Source organism: Fundulus heteroclitus, chromosome 13 (genome assembly GCF_011125445.2).
Source record: "Fundulus heteroclitus isolate FHET01 chromosome 13, MU-UCD_Fhet_4.1, whole genome shotgun sequence".
NCBI lineage: Eukaryota > Metazoa > Chordata > Actinopteri > Cyprinodontiformes > Fundulidae > Fundulus > Fundulus heteroclitus.
This window is the reverse complement of record NC_046373.1, coordinates 18,493,118-18,512,277: the sequence shown is the minus strand read 5'-3', so window position 1 is coordinate 18,512,277 and position 19,160 is coordinate 18,493,118. Positions and strand designations below refer to the sequence as shown.

Sequence of the window (19,160 nt, the reverse complement as noted above, 5' to 3'; positions counted from 1 at the left end):
GTGTTGTTTTTTTTTTAGTGTTTTTGACGTCGTCCGCTCAAACCAGGTGTTTTGGGGGGCTTTGGAAAAGAAACAGGCGTACAGCATCACAGATCCTCCACCCTACTCGACAGTGGGCCACTGTTTCAGGGATGAATGTGTGAAAAAGCACTTTATGCCGACTTTTTTATGGTTTTGACCGAGATGTAAACTTTTACTGGAGTTCTTTAACTGAACTGAGAAAAGATTCCTTTTTCTGGTTCCTTACAATCATCGTTGATGAGAGAAACTTTGTTCCTCGTACAGCTTGTTTGTCACAGATGAATAAATCTCTACAGGACTTTGATGACAGAAACCAAACTTTATTCCACAACTTGTGCTCTTGCAGTTGTAGTCACATAAAGGTTGTGCAGCACTCTTAAAGCCCCAATTGTTGCAGCGTGCCTCAGCAACGAGCCTCACACACATACAACTCTTCACTTAAAGTAACAGTAACCTATTTACTGCTCTACCTTGAATCTACAAATATAAAACTTCCTTTTACAGAGTAAAGTTCTTAAATCAACATTAGGATAAATCAAATGGTTCTCAGCTGAACCTATTTAATGACATTTTCCATTTATTACTTATTTCAGTGACTGCAATACACCTTATACAAATGTATAGTCTAAAACACATATGAACTAAAACCTGGCTCCCACAGTCACACCTTCAGATTTTTCAGAGTTTTTAAATGTCCCTATAGCAATTTCCCTGATTTACTATGGTTAATATAAATCTACCTTAGATGACCTGTATGTTCTCCTATCATTCCTGTTTTGAAGAATGACTGACTAGGACAAATGTGTCTGTGTCTGTCCTGTGTGTGCATGTGCAAAACAGAAAAACATGGATTTTTAACAGAGTAGCCGATATGTGTGAGGGGTGCTGGATCCATAAACATAATCTAGCCACTAACCGGTAGGGGCCTTGTTCTGTTTAAAAGCTAAATATCTAACAGAATCAAGAAGATTTTATTAATTTAATCCACTTTTTCTTGGTCTATCTTGTTCATTGCCTGATGACTGAACACACATAAGCTTCCTGATAACTCTTTGGTATTAGAGGCATGTAGAATACAGTTTGTGGTTATTCTCAGGAAAGGAGTGGTTGAATACCTCTAACACCTGGTGTTACTAGTTTCAAAAAAATATGTAACAGTCGGAGTAAAATCATTTAGCTTATATATGGTTAATGTGCCGTGCAGATGCCTTTAGGGTTAAGGTTACAGCGAAGCCAAGTGTTGAGTGCCAGAGCCACTCCGGTGTCACTTTGGTAGTAACATGTTACAGAGAGACTCCCTATGTGACCTTGTTTAGCGCGCTTCTGCAACGGCGTGTGACCAATAGTTTCTGCTGTTTGCATGATAGTATTTTACCGCTGCTGCACCGTAAATACCAGAAGGGTGACGGTGCAAAACATGGTGGTAAGGATTTGTCATGAAAAGCAGATGCATGACAGTCTGTTTTTATATCTTATTTATGTAACATGGCTGAGCCTCACACCATGCAGAAGTCAGGATTGTAAAAAATTATTTCTGGCAGAGAATAAAAGCATGAACTGGACAGTTTGTAAGTAATTCTGAAAAAGAATCCAAGACATTTCTACTTTCTAACCCAGGGGTGTCAAACATACGGCCCACGGGCCGGTTCCGGCCCGCCGAACAATTTAGTCCGGCCCGGTGGCTAAATGCATTATCATTATTCAAAAAAATAATAATAAATTTTTTTTTTTTCTCCCCCAGTGTCCTGTCTGGCAATGCGGCAATAAGAATTGTTGTCTTAATGCCAAAAAGAGCTCATCAGATTTGACTTTCACAAGTGGAGCAGTACTGCTTTTGCCATAGTGCTCCGCTTGATTTATGAATGTGAATAGTTTTATTATGATTCATGCGGGGAATATCTCAAATGATATGGACACTACAATGGGAAAGTAGCAGAGGAAAGAAAGAACAAGAAGAAAGTGAATGAAAGGAGATAAAAGGAAGAGAATGATAAAACAATTATTGAAAAAAAGCATGTACTTCTGCAGTTCCTATGTTGTCCACGGGGTGCGCTGTGTTTTAATCAGCAGATTAAGCTTCAGATGTGGAAAATTGATTTTAAATCATTTCTTAATTTTTATCTGTTTGATGTATTCTGCCATGCAGGACAGTGTTTTTAAGTTCCAAAAAATGTGAATAAATGTTTTTCAACATTGTACAATCACTGTGATCAGTTCTTATGCATAATGCACAAGTAAATGTTTAACTGAGTAAAAGTATTGTTGAAATTGCACATGCTTTTCTTAAAAACGCTGAGGTTATTCATAATATATTGTGTAAAAGTGAAATTCATTTAATATAAAAATCAACAAGTTCACTTTCATTAGTACTATTTAGTTTTGCAATGAGTTTACTTGTGTGGCCCTCTTGAGATCAGATTAAGCTGTATGCAGCCCCTAAACCACAATGAGTTTGACACCCCTGATCTAACCAATCGGCACATAAAGTTTTCTCTTTTTTTTTTTTTTAAATGATTGTGTATAATATTTTAGTTTAAGGCGTCGCCTCCCAGGTCAGTTAACCCCACTGGCCAAGTAGAACACAAAGATTAGGACTTAAATTATGAGAATATATATGTCTTCACTCCCATTTCCCAGTAACAGTAAATATTTGTATGAAGCCATAGAATATATGAATCTGTTATTGGTGTAATATGAGCCAACACAAGCTGTGGAGGTAATTCAGCCATTTGCTTCAAGTTTTGGACCAGGGACATGTCTAAAGGTTTACAGTTTATTGTAGGGTCACGTTGTCATTGTGTTAAGTTGTCAAAAGACAAATTATTTGATTTGCTTTCAAACTTAAATAACAAAAATCCAATAAGCCTATGAAGTCATACTTCCTTTACTTTCAATGGGTCCCTTTTGTCTGAAATCAGTGTAGAAAAGGAAGCATTTGTTTGCTTTCAGAGGGGATTGAAGGGCCAGGTGTGCTTAAAGGATTTTAACTTACATTATTTTCTCGCTAAGATAATAAGTTCTTTTAAACTACTCTCCTCGTGCCAAAAAAACTTCTCATAATGCAACCGTTATAGCCACAATGAATGAAGCGCTTGTGTTCACGTTTGAAGCTAATCTCGTTACTTTTCAGAGCTACACGGCTTCCTTTTCAAAATGAAACAAACTGCAGCTTCCTTTACGGTGCTAAGAGTGGAAAAATATGACTAAGTAGCTTTGATCTCGGACTGAACATCTTATGGAATGTGATGGAAAATTATCTTACAACGGAAAAATAAATTAAGGGCTTCCAATGACACTAATAAGGAAGTGGCAACAACATTTCTACTAGCGCACCCAACCCCTCTAGTGCATACAGCGGCGGGGGAGAGGGGGAAAATCAGTCCTTTCCATGTAATTACAATTTATAGCAAAAGTTTTTAAAGAGAGATAAAAATGTATGAAATGGCAAAGGGTTAGATTACAAATTAAAAAGGATAAAACTTTATTTATTTACCTTATGATGAGTCATGTAGATTAATTTTACCTAAGTGTTCAACCCTCTGCATTTATCCGGGTTTGGGACCGGCCCAAAATGAGACGAGGGACACTGTATTTATTGCCTTTGATTCTGCATTATTATTATTATTATTATTATTAAGCTATTATAGTAATTATTAGGGTAATTATGATGTTATATGAATACTTTGTAGTAAGTCATCCTAGCCTGTGGATGTGGACTGTAAGTAGACGGGCTGTTCAGGAGTTTCCTGTCTGTCCACAAAAGATGATATTGTTATTCCATTTTTTTAATAAACACTTCCACTGAAGGCTTGCATGACACAAACATTTAAAGTATTTGTCGTTGTTGCCAAGGAGACAAAGCCGAGTGACTAAACTGGGTGTTTTTTAGCCCATGCTGCACTGGACTGCTTAGTTTTTGTTTTTTCTCTAAAGAGCCGAGCTGTCCAGAATCGGCAGACCTGACCACAAAGACTGAGTGGAAAACTCTCCTCATTGTGGGTTGCTAAGATTTCCAGCGCGATTCTAGGGCATCCACAGAGGAACTTCAGTGATAGGGGAAGTTAGGCGACTGAGGGGGGAAAAAAAAAAAAAAACGCCCCCTCTCTCACTGCTCCACCCTTCCACTTTCATTTTGAGCTCCTCTTCTTTCGCTCGATAGATCTTTTCTTCCTTCACAATACCCCGACGCTCCATTTGGTGATCCGATTCCTCTTAGCGTCTCATCTTTCATTTCAGGAGCTCCGCCGGCCGCTCAGGCTTCCCTTACTGGACCAGGATCAGGCGGGACACATCTCGGAGAGGCACAGCAGCAAGGTACAAACCCGGAGCAGAAAATACATTTTCCAAATTGTTTTACTGAGAGAATGGAGGCGGCGATCAAAGGACTAACTTACCTCCCCTTTTTTTTTTTCTTTCTTTCTTTTTCTTCCCACCACTGAATGTAGGAGAGCAGCATAGCCGTGGTGCTGCCACAGAAACCCAGCAAGCAGAGACAAAGAGCTGAGCTCATCACTCCCATAGAAGAAAGGGTGGACGTCATTAAGGTATATGTGCTGGTCCAGGTGGATTAAAGCTGGCGCGGTTGTACTTCTTTAGAGGGTTTCCCATCGATCTGTTTTATGTTTGAAGGTCTACCTCGAACCTCGGTCAGAGACGAAGCAGAGCGTCAGGATGCTGACGGACGAAGTGTCACAGATCCAGGAGGTCAGAGCCGAGCTGTTCTCCCAGCAACTTTATCTATACAGTGATTTTAACTTTTAATTACTTGTGCAGAACACTAGTAAAAGCCATTGTTGTGTGTGCGCGCATAGTGAACATTTTTTAAAGCGCTTTTTGTTTATAGGTGCGGTACTGCCTGAAGACTCTGAGAGAGCAGATGGCTGCCAGGCAAAACAATAATTTCAACAAGGTAGAGTCCTACTTCTTCCAATGCCAAAAACATGTCTTACAAAGTCATTCAACAGCGCATCTTTTACATAATTAACGTATGGTTCAATGGCAACATTGATATGCTCAGTGTGTCTTTTTTAAATGTTTTTCTCTCAGAAATATCAGTCGTCTTAAATCTATGCATCTGTGTGTCTGATAAAGAATTTCAGTGCTTAATTTGAGGGAAAGCTGCAAGAAATATGCAACACATAAAGCAAGAAGTGCATGAACCAATAAATAAAAAATAATCAGTTTGCAAACAAAACCAACAAACTTTAACAGTGCACTAGAGCAACTTTGAATTAAATTCTAAAAAACTAAATAGAGCTACGGGTTACACAAGGGGTAAAATACACTTGTGAATCAGTAAATCAGAATATTATCAATAGGTCAAAACTGAGGTTTTGAGGTTTTAAAGCTCTTGTTTCTGTTAATAATTGTGAAAAATAAATAAATCAGGTCTAAAGAAATGTGCTTAATGAAAAGCATGTTTAATACTTACAGGTTGTTTTCAAAAGGTACTTTTTAGTCTGACTAATGGGACTCATTTGAACCCATATTTTAATTTATCAATTATAAAATCACCGTATAAAGAAAATCTCAAGAATTTCAGATTTCGTTTTTGTATTAATGTTGAAAACCTTTGATATTCCTTGATACTGGAAAGTCTAAAGTATGAAATAGCTACAAGTTTATGACTAGGTAAACATTTGTTTATTAAAATGTAAGGAACAGAAACCACTTTTCTCCAGAAAGTGGCACAGAATCCCAGCTGTGGGTCGGTGTCTTTAATTGTTTCTTAGCCAAGGTAGCAAGCTGCTAGAAGCTGAAGGTTTAACCAGGGAACAGTCCATGGTGCTTGCTTGGGTCGTTGAGACCAAACGAGGGTCCGACAGGGGCAAAGCAAACAGGCAGGAATCCACTGAACGATCAGTCACACACAGGAAGGCCGTGAAGGAATGCTGGGAGGTGTACTCACATTAATGGTTTTTGAGAATCTGGCACCTACATGCTGGGAGAGCCAGGTACAAGTAGTGCTCCTCCCAGGTGTGACAGCTCCAGTAATTAGAGCTGTCGCAGGTGTAGGCATTCAGTGGAAATAGCAGGCGCAGCTCAGGGAGCAGAGAGTGATGTCAACACTGTGAACATCACATATAATCATTTTAAGTTTTAGAGTTGAATCCTGGTGGTTTAGACTTCCCCTGTAAACATTGGACTGTTGTGAAAATGCAAGGTTTAATTGAATTCATTTGAAGTTTTTTTTTTTTTTTTTTTTTGACATGTTGGAATTTATTAGAATCATTTTATTTATTCATGCTATAAAAACTTTACTGAAAAGAGGAATAAACCATACGACATCCAAGTTCCTCAAGCAATTGTGATTTCATAATCACCAGTATTGTATGTTCTTTTATCAATAGAGACCTAGAAGAAAGATTTTAGAGAAGGATTATAGTTTCTATCCATTAAATTCACACTTTTAAAATTTAAAAACTTAAAAAAATATATTAATTTAAAACGCTTTAACATTGAAGTTTTTCTAAATTTTTACATTCAATTTGCTTTGAATTTCCTCTGAAGTTCAAGTCGGCTCAATATTTATTTTGTTTAATCTTTTTCACCTGCCTGACCATTATAATTATACAAATAAGAGCCTTACAGAGATGAGCAAACCACAGGACACATGAATTATTTGAAATATCTTCTTTGTTACATCTACAATGAGTGTTAAATAACTTTTACAAGTTTTGCATTTGAAAAAAAAAGCTTCAATATGAAAAAAAATAAGAAATTTGAGAAACAAAACTCAAATCATGCTAGTAAAGACGGCTAAAAAACGAAAAGGTCCAGAGGGCTAATTGATTAAAAATATAAGATTTTTTTTTATGAGATTCAAACTCTTTAAAGATTTTTGATATCAGCTGTGGATGAAAAATAAAACCAAATTCAACAGTTTAAAATTATATTTTTGAGTTGGGAGTTTTTTGCTGAGTCAACCATCTTTGTGCTCTAAAACTTTGCACAAGGGGGCAAATATGAGCTGACCTGCTCTTGTAGCTTTGAGTGTTTTTACCTTCATTTCATATTAAAACTGCGCAGCATTTTCCAGCTTCATCAGTTGTTTTTCCTCATTTCATGACGTGTTGAGAATCCTCCCAGATGAGCTGCAGGCAGGGCAGCAAAGCATCTGGACCCATTTACTGCAGAGCCACGCTGTTGTGGTCTGGCATCGTTTTCCTGATGGAAGACTTTACAGATGCTCAAGATATCCATGCTAGGCGCATCTTATGGGACATAATGCGCGTGAACATTTTGTTCTTTTCCTTCTCTAACGCACCAGACGCCAAATGCCCTTCTAAAAATTCAGCTCCTCTTGCAAGATTTTGATTCAGGAGCTGCGTCTGGTTTATATTTTCATTTGTCTTTGCGTGGGAGCGGTTTCTGCGTTTCTCTCAGGAAAGTTCCCCAGTGCATGTTGTTGCATTCACTAGAGACTAGTCTGTTTACAGCTCACTGCTGCCTGTGGGCCTGCAGACCACAGCCATTCACCATTGATTTTCAACATCATCTTTAATGTACAAAGAATTCCCCAGATTCCTGGAATCCTTTGATATAATCTGTTGTAATGTTTAAAATTCCCAGTAGTTTCACATTGAGGCATTCTGTTTCTCATATCAGACATTGTTTGTTTTTTTGGTCTTTGCCTCTATGTACGCTCCTTGTATTAAATCTAACGATTCAAGGATTTTTAGATGAAGTCCCATTTTTCTCTACAATGGCTGTTTAACAAGGCTGTAACTAATTGCAGACAAGGCCATGGGCGCCTGATTATGTTAGAAAAATGGGGAAGCAAGGCTGGAAAGATGAGAAAGATAAAGTTAAGCCTAAAATTAGTCATCCCCTCTGCACATTTGGGTTTTAAGTAATCCTTTAATTTTACCAACATGCGTCTCAGGACTGGAATTAATAGTAACATAACTGGAGCAGCACGACTTAAAACTGACAGAGAATCAGTGGAGGGAGCTACAGATTAGGGTGATGGCAAGGAGGCCATCCAACCTCAGAGACCCGGAGCTCTTATCAAATATAAAACGTCAAAATACCAGAGGAAACATGCAGAAAGCTGGTCAGTAACTATAGGAAGGGCTTTCTTACTGTGATGGATAGAGAGATGTTTCTGTTGATTACTGAAACAGGAATAAATCACTTTCAAAAGCTGTTTAGTGAATAAATTTTTTTTAAAATTGATACTCCTTTTCCATTGTCATCTTTTGCTAGACGCCTGTATTTGTCTTTCAGAAACCAACTTCTTGATCATATAAGCATAACTTTAAATCTAAATTTGGCAAGTGTAGGGGTTACTTTGTGCTTCGCTGGATGTGGTTATACCCTTCATCTGATTAACAAAAGAGCTTTTTTTTAGTTAATGGATTTACACTCGATGTCACCACCTCTGTTTCAAGAGCAATATCTGCATTTTCAACTATTAATAATATAGTTCCTACTGTGATTTTATAGTGGGGACCATATTATTTTCTTTTCCCTGTTACTGAAATATTTCATCCATTGTGAAAACTTTCTTTATTTGCCAGTCTAAGTTGTTCGCTTTGACCTATTCTATAGTTAATTATAGCCTCAAAAATGGTCACCGGGGTGTTTCTACAACTGATGAATAAGCTTCATAACAGCTGATGAAATCATTACAATGCGGTAAGAACCTGCAGCAGTGACGGCACGGTGTATTTCTGCTTCTGCCTGCTGAATACGCCAAGGTGGGGGTATCATCAACTTCCAAATAGCACCCTGATAATTTTGCTTCCAAGCAACATACCTAAATAAAACTCATGAAATAATGTCACTGCGTTTGGTTTTAGTGTGCCACCTCAGTATTATAATTGGCCCCCATCTTGGTTACAAAATGCCCTGGAGGAAGCCCTGCTGCTTGTAGGGAAGGTTTAGACTTTAGAGCAAGGGGGAAAATGGAGAATCAAAAATCAATTTGCTTGATTTGTGCCAGCGACTATAAAGTAAAATCAGTTTTAAACACCTACTTCTGTTCTCAGGTTCCAGCAAACGGCTTCAGTGTCACCGTGCCCAGCAACCAACCACCTGTCACCACCACCACCAACACCAACAACAACAATAATGTCACCCCTGACTTGCAGGTAAGCTCATCCTTCATTATTTAATGCTTATTCTTTAGTTTGTTTCTTTTCTGAGGAGATTATTTATTTATTTATTTATTTTTATGCATGAATATTAATGGACTGAAATAAATGAATGTGGCACAAATTCCTTTCAGCTGCAACATATTTACCGGCACCAAATGGGTATTAGAATCGAATAAAAATGATGTGTAAATGTCAGATTTAGCTCCTCTTAAACCACTAACAGCTTCCTCTCATATTACCTCTCCCATTGCATTATGCTTGACTCAGCACATCATAAGATCTGCTATAAACCCACAGTTATCTGCAGGGCTGTGGGTGTGTGGGTTGTATACAGGCAAACCCGGGTCAATTTACTCTGCCCTCCTTTCTAAAGTACTGTCAGACTAGATTACTATGCCGGGAGCGAAGTGCAAAGGGAAATTTTGTCCACGTCAGTAAACGTTTAGAGACAAAAGACTATATTTTGACAGTTTAAACGCTGCTTTTTCCTAAGGCCAGCCCTCGTTATCGCCTGCCATCGTCTCATGCCTGAGTAGTTTCATGAGATTAGGCCTAATCAGGCGCGTCTCTCTCTCTCTCTCTGTCTCCGCCCACTCTCACAGCTCGAGGACAATCAGGAGGACAGCGCCAAGCTCAGAGAGGTGACCAGGCGCCTCTACGCGCAGCTGAAGGAGATGGAGGAGCAGCATCAGGAGGAACGGGCCAGACTGGAGGTCCGTGTCAGGAAATGAGTAACCAGACGTTGTTTCTGCTCGCCTATGACTCAGCCCTCTGCTGCGTTCGCACTGCTTTAACAGTTATCCGTTAATATTATCTTTGGAGTCCATTACTCATTCTGTGAAGCTCCACCTTTCAGGGGTTTTTGTAAAGGATCTGTCCAGACTTGACAAACATTTTTGCCTTGGTTTCATCTGCTTTATAGCTTCTTTCTTTCTTTTTTTTATCTCGCCCTCACTGTTTTGTTAGCAGCACAATGAGGGACATAACAGTCTATTTCTAAAGACCGACTCATCTCCATTTATTTTGACTACGTCTGTTGTCACAACCATGTCAGTGGAGTAGAAAATCGGGCCACCACAGAAATAAGATTTTGAAAATATATATTTATAAAATTATTTTCCTAAATTTAAATAATTCATTAGTTAAAGTGAGATTTAAAAAAACTAAGGAGCACCAAATGCACAGTTTTTAATATCTTTGTTTATGAATGTTCTGTAAATGAATCCCAAAATTGGGGACTTCATTAAATTTGAAAGCTGAACATAAATGAAACAATTCTAATTCATTTTAATAAAAAAAGTCTATTCAATTCTGCAAAAGTCAGAATTCTGACTATTTTTCTCTTAATTATGAGAAAAAAGTCAGAATTAAACTTTTTTTTTTTTTTTTTTAATGGCCCTAATCCTCTTCCGTAGATATAACAAAAGATCTACCGGTATTTTTTTTTTTAGCAACACCCAAGCCAGATCCGGTGTGAAATAATAAAGATTATGTCACGCTCACCAAGTATGGAGAAGTATCTGATTCTGTGGGCGCCTCTCTCTCTCTTCCAAAGGCCATGGTTACTTGCTTAGTGTATTGCATCATGAACTCTTGGAGATTATAAACAAAGATATGGTGAGCTCTGACTATAAACTGAAAACCGGTCATCAGTGAAGGCTTCATTTGGCTAATGAACTAAAACCTGTGGCCAAATCAACACAGTAATGCTTCACCAGACACAAAATCACCTCCTTCCGTGGTCATCTCAGTCTTATCATCAATTCAATTTTATTTCTATAGCGCCAATTCATGAAACACGTCATCTCAAGGCACTTTACAAAGTAAAATTCAATCAAATTATACAGATTGGTCAAAAAATTCCTATCTAAGGGAACCAGTTGATTGCATCAAAGTCCCGACAAGCAGCATTCACTCCTGGAGAAGCGTAGAGCCACAGGGAGAGTCGTCTGCATTGTCCATGGCTTTGCAGCAATCCCTCATACTGAGCAAGCATGAAGCGACAGTGGAAAGAAAAACTCCCCATTAACAGGAAGGAAAACCTGCAGCAGAACCAGACTCAGTATGAACGGTCATCTGCCTCAACCGAATGGGGGTTCTCCCATAACTTAAAAAAATGTTTTGGGAGAAGAGCAACCACTATCCATGTAGCAAAAGGGTGTTTTTTCTGCTGTTAAACTGCAACCACGTGTAGAAATGTGCCTGCGGGCTTATTTGAAACCTGGAATAGACAACAAATGCTTGCCATCAGCATTAAATCTACAATGTTTTCAGACAAAGATGATTTCATCAGCAGGAAGTGAACAGACCATCATGGGCTTCCTGAAAAGCTGTTGAGAAGACAGTCCATTAGCTTTTAGTGGATCTCAGATTAGGAGCCATTAGGACATGACTCAGGCTCATGGCTGGAAAAACAGATCATCAGTTTGTTCTCCACGATTCGCTCTAATTTATTTTACTTTGAGTTATTTTCTCTTTCGTTTTGGCTGGATATTAACTCAACATAAAAGAGGGTTTGTTTCGTTTTGCATGTTTATGTTTTATCTAAATGGCTAAAACCCGGACTGCAATTCTGGCTTCCTAAAGCCGGTATAAAATATCGTTTATACGTTTTACAATTTGGTCAAAGAGAATCTTAGAAGGAGCCTTCAATTCAAGGACATGTAGGATTTTCATGCTGGATGTCTGAGCATACGCTCAAAATTATTTGTATATGCAGTCATGTCAGAAATATGGAAATATATTCCGTTTTAACAAGAATATGAAAAAAAATTAAACTTGTCAAAGGGTATTTTCTTTTAGGTAAGATGTTATTTAAAAATAAAATGCAGTTTTTCATTAAGATAGTCCTATTTTTATTCCTACTTAAAATCCATCCAGGCAGATCTCATCTGATGCACGATTAAAACCATGTTATTCTGCATGTTGAAGGTTTGCCCTGTTTAAAACTCGGATGTTTGCTATCTTCCTGAAGTGAGAGTGAACATCATTGGCGGATCAAAAGAGCCGTCAGAGGGCTTCAGGGAGAGGAGTGTAGCAACTTATTGGTCTGATAGGAAGCTTATTGACGTTTTAAAAAAATTTGAAATCACACAGAAGATGGTCTGCGAGTCTGGTCATCAAAGGAAGTTTATTCAGAGATGCTAAAATCCTTAATGCTAAGCTGGAAGATGGTAGCAGAAGTCTTGGAAAACTCTAAAATATTATGATGATCAGGTTAACCTTTCTAGGGAGGTGACCTTTATGAGAAAAAGTACAAAGTTATACATGTTCCATCACATTTTACAGCAACTGTATGCATCTAACATGATATTCTTTGAACAGATCAGACTAAAATTATATTATCTGGACAACAGAATAGAGCACAGAGGCAGAAGTGTCGTGGTTTGGGGGCTGTTGTTGCAGCACCACCTAGCCAGCTCATCTTCATAGACTCGCATATCGGAGGATACGTGAGGAAAATGTGAGACCATCTGTAAAATGAATTTAACTTGAAGCAGAACTGGACCCTGGAACATGACTGCGTCCGAAACAGGCCAGTAAATCCACTAAGTGGCTGGCTGGAGAGGCTCGGCCTCATTTAGATGCAGTGGGGAGACTAGAAATGGGCTGTGCACACAAGAAACTCCTCCGTTATCGCACAGCTGCAAGTGAAAAGAGGAGCAAAGTTTCCACACACTGATTTCAGAAACTGGTAGACGGCTTGAAGTGTTTTTACTAAACTTATCTAAACCAAAAACGGGGTGACACTCTGAGGGGAAGTGGTCTCCTAACTTGTTTTTGCAGATTATATATATTTTTCGTTTGATTTAATTCGTTTTCTGCATTTAAACTAACTTGTCCCAAGATAAAACCGAGATTAGATGTTGACATGAACATTTCAGCTATTTATATTGTCTTAAAATTCTGTTATGCAATAAGTAACACTGAAAAACCCATTGTGTGCATTCTGTGCGAGCCATAATTAATGCCTTGTTTTTTTTCTTCATATTTACACGCTGAGACGACATGCTCATGATTTATCAGTGCAGTTATGACTAACCCCCAAAGCAAATGTCAGAGGACCAGTATAAGGCGACAAAAAGAGTGCAATCAGTGTTATCATTAGGCGTTTTACACGAAGCCTGATATAAAATGTCCATCTGTGCATCATCTTGCAGGCCGAGTCCAACGAGTACCGCATTCGCCTGGCTGAGCAGTCAGAGCGTCTGCAGGCGGTGGAGCTGCAGTCGGAGGAAAAAGGCCAGCAGGTGGAGGAGCTGCAGAGACTGCTGGAGAGCATGAGGCTCGAGAGCGGCCTCCTCAGAGACAAGGTGGAGGCGGGGGAGGCGGAGCTGCTGCGACTTAAAGAAGACCAGGAGGAAGGAGCCGAGAAGGAACAAAAGTAGGAATTTACTCTTTAAATCCCGTTATATCGCTTTATATCAGGCAACAAGTGCGACCTCAGGTAGTGATTGGACAGAGAAAACCTGGAGATGGTTCTGTTGTAGGTTTCAACTGTTTTTTTTTTTTGTCACGTCTGCAGGTGCACGGAGCTCAACCATCAGGTGGCTGTGCTGAAGGAGAAGATCTATCACCTTGATGACATGCTGAAGAGTCAGCAGAGGAAGCTCCGTCACATGATTGAACAGGTATTTACGCTCAAATAAAGGTTGCCTGGTCGTCCAGCCACACTCTTCTACATGCAGGAGAAGCCAGTAAAGAGGAAATGAGATGTTGTTGTGTGTTGCTGCTGAAAACGCAGAAGTGGGTTGTTGTCGTTTTTTTTTTTTTTTTTGGTATTAATATCTTTGTTTGTTTTGGCCCATCTCACAGCTGCAGTACTCACGGACGATACTCCAAGACAGGGATCGGGTCATCATGGATCTGGAGGAGAAGGTCGCTTTCCTGGAAGCTGAGGTAGGCAACCTCATGGTGAAAAAGAATATGATTGGCCTTCCAGATGGCTTTACACTTTAAAGCAGCCTTTGCCGTAACTCTGAAGTTTCCTTTCAAACGTGGCCTTGTGAAACTATTCATTTACCATTTGACTTCTTCACAATTTGTCACATTGTAACCACAAACCTCAGTGCGTTTTCCTGGGATTTTATTTGTTGATCAGCTATAATTATGGCATGCATTCAGCCCACTTTGATACCCCAAAATTAAATTCACTAATTTGTAAAGAGTCAAATGGTGTACAATCTCATCTCAGCTGTTCTGACTCGGAAGATAAAGAACATCAGTGACCAAACCGCATCATGAAAACTAAGGAACCCAGCAGATGTAGAGAGGTTTAATGCAGGGTTAGGTTAATAAATATCTCAGGCTTTGAGGTGTCGGAGCACTAACCAAACTATTTTAAAAAGAAAGGAGTATGGACAACTGTAAACTTACCAAGACATGATCATTCACCTTAACTGCTGGCTGGGTAACAAGGAGCCAATGAAGGGAAAACTAAAGCTAAAGGCTTCGAACTGCATTTTGTGGACTTCCTGATTGTAAAGAATTACAATAGTCCAGCCTTGAAGTAACAAATTCATGGACTAGTTGTTCTGTGTCACTCCTGGAAAGGATATATTTTAATTTTGGCAGCATTCTGGAGGTGGAAGAAGGAATTCCTGTAACCCTGTTTAATATGGGATTTAAATGACAGGTGATTCACTTTATTATTAGAGGCCATGTTAATGCCGTCAGATGACTTGACTGAGCAGTTTCTTTTCCAAAGACTCTGGTCCTAAAACAGTAACTTCTGTCTTGTCTGAATATATAAGTAGAACATTTAGTCTGTTTAGTATATTTTTCTGTCTTCAAGACATGCCTGTAGTATATCTAACTGGTTGCCTTTTGATTTATGGATAAGTATAGCTGAGTTTACCTGACTCCGCCAGATAGATTTGCTCCGCATATCCATCTGGAAACCTTCCGTTGAAGTAATTTTGGGAAGGGGCGAAAATACTGGTTAGCTGATTGGCCTATGTTGGTGATAGACGGGCCAAATGAACCAATCAGATTCGCCGTGGCTCGTAACAGAGCGATGACGAAAACACAACCACAAGCCAAGCTACTTTTGCTGCTGCAGGTAAAGGCTCGTTAGCTCAGCAGAGAAATACTCTGTAATTCCGATAAAACTTGCTCGATAGCCACGCTAACGCTAGTTTCATCGGCTGAAGCCGCCATGTTCTTTAGACTGAACTGTCGCGCTTCTCGTTGCGTCACACCTCAACCCGCCTCAAAGCCAACGCTGATTGGACGTTCGTTTGGTGAACGGCTCCAAATTTTCTTTAGCGGAGAGTAGCCAGACTGATCTGCCAGTGAAACCTTGAAAGCTCGCGAGATCAGGATGGTCTCACGAGGCTATAGCTGAGTGTCATCAGCATAAAAGTGAAAATTAATCTCATGCTGTCTGATAATTTTATCAATTGGAAGCCTATATATAGTAAAGATAATTGGCCAAAGGACTGAACCCTGTAGTCTTCCACAAGTAACCCTGGAGTTTGATTACTTGATTATTTACATGAACAAACTGGAATCTGTCAGATGAGATTTAAACCAGCCTAACACTGGAAATCATGTAGCCATGTAGGGAAATCCCTAAATGTGTAGAAGAAGGTGCTTGGGTCACATGAGGCCAAAGACCGAACTTACACACAAACATTAGGTCTCATGAGATACTGTGAAAAACCATAAACACATTGTCCTTATGCTGAAATATGGTGATGGCAGCATCATGCTGTGGGAATGCTTTTCTTGAGCAGGAACAGAGAAGTGTGTCAGATTTGATGGGAAGATGGATGTAGTTAAAATATAAAGACCTGTGGAGACGGCTACAATGTATTCATTGATGGGACTGAATACAATAAATGATTTTAAAAAGTGTATTTCACTAGGCAAAACGCTGGTGAAGATTCTCAGTGATCCAGGTCATGATCATTCCAAAAACATTAAAAAAATAAATAAACTTTTCCAAAGTTTGAAGACGTTTCGCTTCCTATATAGATTAAATTTTGAATTGAGAAAGCTTTCTGGATAGGAAGCGAAACGTCTTCAAACTTTGGGTAAAAAAAGTCCAGTTTTTTACTTTTTTGGAACTAGGTAAACCATTAAGAATAGTTTCTTATTTACAGTGTCAGCCTGAATACAAATACACAAGAATGTTCAGATTTCTAATTTTTGGTAAACCACGTATCCTTTTCCTTTCTCTGCAAAACGAGCATAAAATCCTAAAAACATGCGCTGATGTTGCAGTTTTAAAGTGACAATGTGAAAAAGCTAGAGACGATATGAATGATTTTGTAAGCCACTGCAGAAAAATTTCTGTCTGTGACATTCACATAGTCTCCATGTGCATTTTATGTCAGTTTTTCAACAATATATATATATATATATAAAATTCTTTTTTTAATATTTGCTTTTAAATTACAAATTTCTGCTCTTATGATAGCTTGCAGAGTAATTGAAAATTGGCATGCCTTAAAAAAAAAAAAAACACCCCTACTTGCACCTTTTCTTTTGCATACAATGAGGATGATGATCCTTGGTTTTTATGTCTTCCTGCTTGCAGAACAAGGAACTGCACGACCACATGGAGCACTTCCTGGCAGGACGGGACCCTCCTCCCCTGTCCACAGAAAACAAGCCAGAAATTGTTTATAGGTGAGGAAACGCGTCTGTTTCCATTTCTACTCAAAGCTCATCGGATCTACACGTGAGCTTACTGTTGTCATTTTTTTGCAGCAAACCTTTGATTCCAGCATCCCCGACCCCGACCGACAAAGTTCTGCCTTTCATCAAAGTCATCGAGACCAGATCCTGAGCAATATCTAAAAATATTATCCAAAACAAATGTGTAAATGTTTTTTTTTAACTAATTCACTCTTCTATATATATTTATATGGTAGATCTGCAGTGATGGGAAACACCAGTTTAACCAACCTCATTTTTAAGTTATCACCTCACAGTTGTTAACACTGTGGTCTTTTACACTCAGGATCATTGTTGCATGTCAAAAAAATAAAAAGTATAAAAAATAGTGCAACATGATTGATACTCGAAAGCAATTAAATGAAATGTGCTGATTTCTTGGATGTTACACACAGGCACAAGCCTGTGTGGTTTGTACTTTGACAGAGAAGCCTTCAGGATACAGTGGCAAGAGTTCAGAGCTTCATGCCGTCTCTTGTGCTGAATAATAAGCAGTTTTTTTAGGTAAGCTTTTAGAAAACTAATCTAAGTTACATCAAAAAAGATCATAGGGTTCTGAGTGTGTTAGCACCTTTTTATATATACCAGTTAAAATTTCCTTAGGGATCATGGTCAGATTCCTCAATGCTTGGCGCATACTTTATTAGGATGTCGCTAACATTAGTGGCTCATATGCGTAGAAAAAGAAGCATTTAATGTATTGAAACTCTTAACTTATGGTGTATTTATACTCCAGTCATTCTCCAAACTGTTTCCTTCTCCAATCTGCAGAGAATTGCTCCAACATGGTCTGTGTCCAGGTTTACTGCTGCGAAAAATGTATTTAATAATGCTTATTTAACTTTTGTATTGTTTGCATCTTCCAACTTCTTATTGTTAATACTTTGTTGTTTTTCTGTAAACACTGTAGATAGATACCCAAATGTTAAGCATTTTTGCTGTAGATTTTATCCACTCTAATTTAAATCTAAATAAAAGAAACAGGATAATCTAAACGTGTTGTCGTAGCTTCTTTTCCTAGGGCTTAATTGGAGGCTTATACTGCCACCTAGTGGTCCTATAAAGAACAGAGGATCAACGAGGAACTGAACGTGGTTACCTGTTCTCCACCTTTTAATCACATAACCACAGCTCACATAAATACAAATCAAACTGCATCAATAAGTTAGAACTTAAATATTTCACATCGGTGCAAACACATAATTAAAAAACTAATTTGTATTTACAGTTGGGACTTTTGGAGACATTAAATAACTTATTCAAAAAGGAAATGCATATTAGGTTGGGCTTGATTTCCCTCTTAACACAATTAATTGGGTCCTAACAGGACAGCCTGATAAACTCCCAGAATGTCTTTAACTTGAAAGCGCCACCTATAAAACACAGCCTTGCAGATTTTCGGTAATTGTCGCGCACACGTCCCCTCCGAGTTTCAAAGCGTGCTCTCCAGCGTGTTGTAGTTGTCTTTGAAGCTTTTGAGCTCCAGAAAGTGTTTGGGCCTCTTGCTGCGCTGGCCCGTGGAGGGCAGGTAGGTGACCTGGATGGTGGAGGGAGTGCCGCGGACGGGGGAGCCCGTCAGGTCTTTGGCTGCAGACTGGTGCTGCTGGTCCAGGCTGGTGGTGCTGGAGTAGGCCTTCACACTGTGGGGGAGAGAAGAGGGATGACTGTCGCCCTGATGAACGTCTCTGTTACCATCAGCAAAATGGTCCTTACTGATCAGACGTTTTCATGACTGCCATACATTTTAGTCTTAATGACTTTATTTCAACTATTTTTCTTGGTACACTAATAATGCACCAACTTTGGTGATTTTTTTTTTTTTTTATTTTTTTTTTTATATAGACAAAAGCTGGGTTCATGTTTTAATATATTGGCTCCAATACACAATGAGAATACATCCAACGTACAGGATCAAATATGGACATATGCTCTCTCTCTCTAATACGTGGTTAAATATCTAAAGGTTTCAGAGAAACCAGAATTTTTTTTCTAGCCAACAGCAATGTGGCTAGAAAAAATTAGGTTATTCATGCCAGAATTGGTAAAGTTCATTTAAATTTGGTTTACTGCCACATCTCTGGCTTTTTAGCATAGTCTAACTATTCATGGAGGTCAAGGACAAGAATATTTTATTCGTCACCGCGTGTTATCTCCTCGAGGATCACACTTTACCTGCTGATTTATATTTTATTTTTTTCTCCTTTAGGTGAAACATAATGACTTTGATGTAGTTCTCCCCTCTAATTTTTCTATAAACTTTATGCATTTCCCAAATACTGCTGGCAGTCCAACTAATGTTTGTAATTGAATGTAAATTTGACCACAGGAACAGACTAACTTGTCTATAAATTGCAT

The 19,160-nt window shown here is 38.8% G+C and overlaps 1 protein-coding gene across 1 annotated transcript in view; it reads left to right on the top strand.

Annotated features, from left to right (window-relative positions):
• tuft1b (tuftelin 1b) overlaps nt 1-17,115 on the top strand; it is a 32,917-nt gene extending 15,802 nt beyond the window's left edge. Inside the window, exons 3-13 of the mRNA XM_021323006.2 lie at nt 4,258-4,335; nt 4,467-4,565; nt 4,651-4,725; nt 4,865-4,930; nt 9,015-9,116; nt 9,725-9,835; nt 13,283-13,506; nt 13,648-13,753; nt 13,938-14,021; nt 16,666-16,757; nt 16,839-17,115. Of these exons, the coding sequence (XP_021178681.2) occupies nt 4,258-4,335; nt 4,467-4,565; nt 4,651-4,725; nt 4,865-4,930; nt 9,015-9,116; nt 9,725-9,835; nt 13,283-13,506; nt 13,648-13,753; nt 13,938-14,021; nt 16,666-16,757; nt 16,839-16,917 (1,116 nt within the window). The 3' untranslated portion in view covers nt 16,918-17,115. The remainder of the gene's footprint in view (nt 1-4,257; nt 4,336-4,466; nt 4,566-4,650; nt 4,726-4,864; nt 4,931-9,014; nt 9,117-9,724; nt 9,836-13,282; nt 13,507-13,647; nt 13,754-13,937; nt 14,022-16,665; nt 16,758-16,838) is intronic.
• The last annotated feature ends 2,045 nt before the right edge of the window (nt 17,116-19,160 follow it).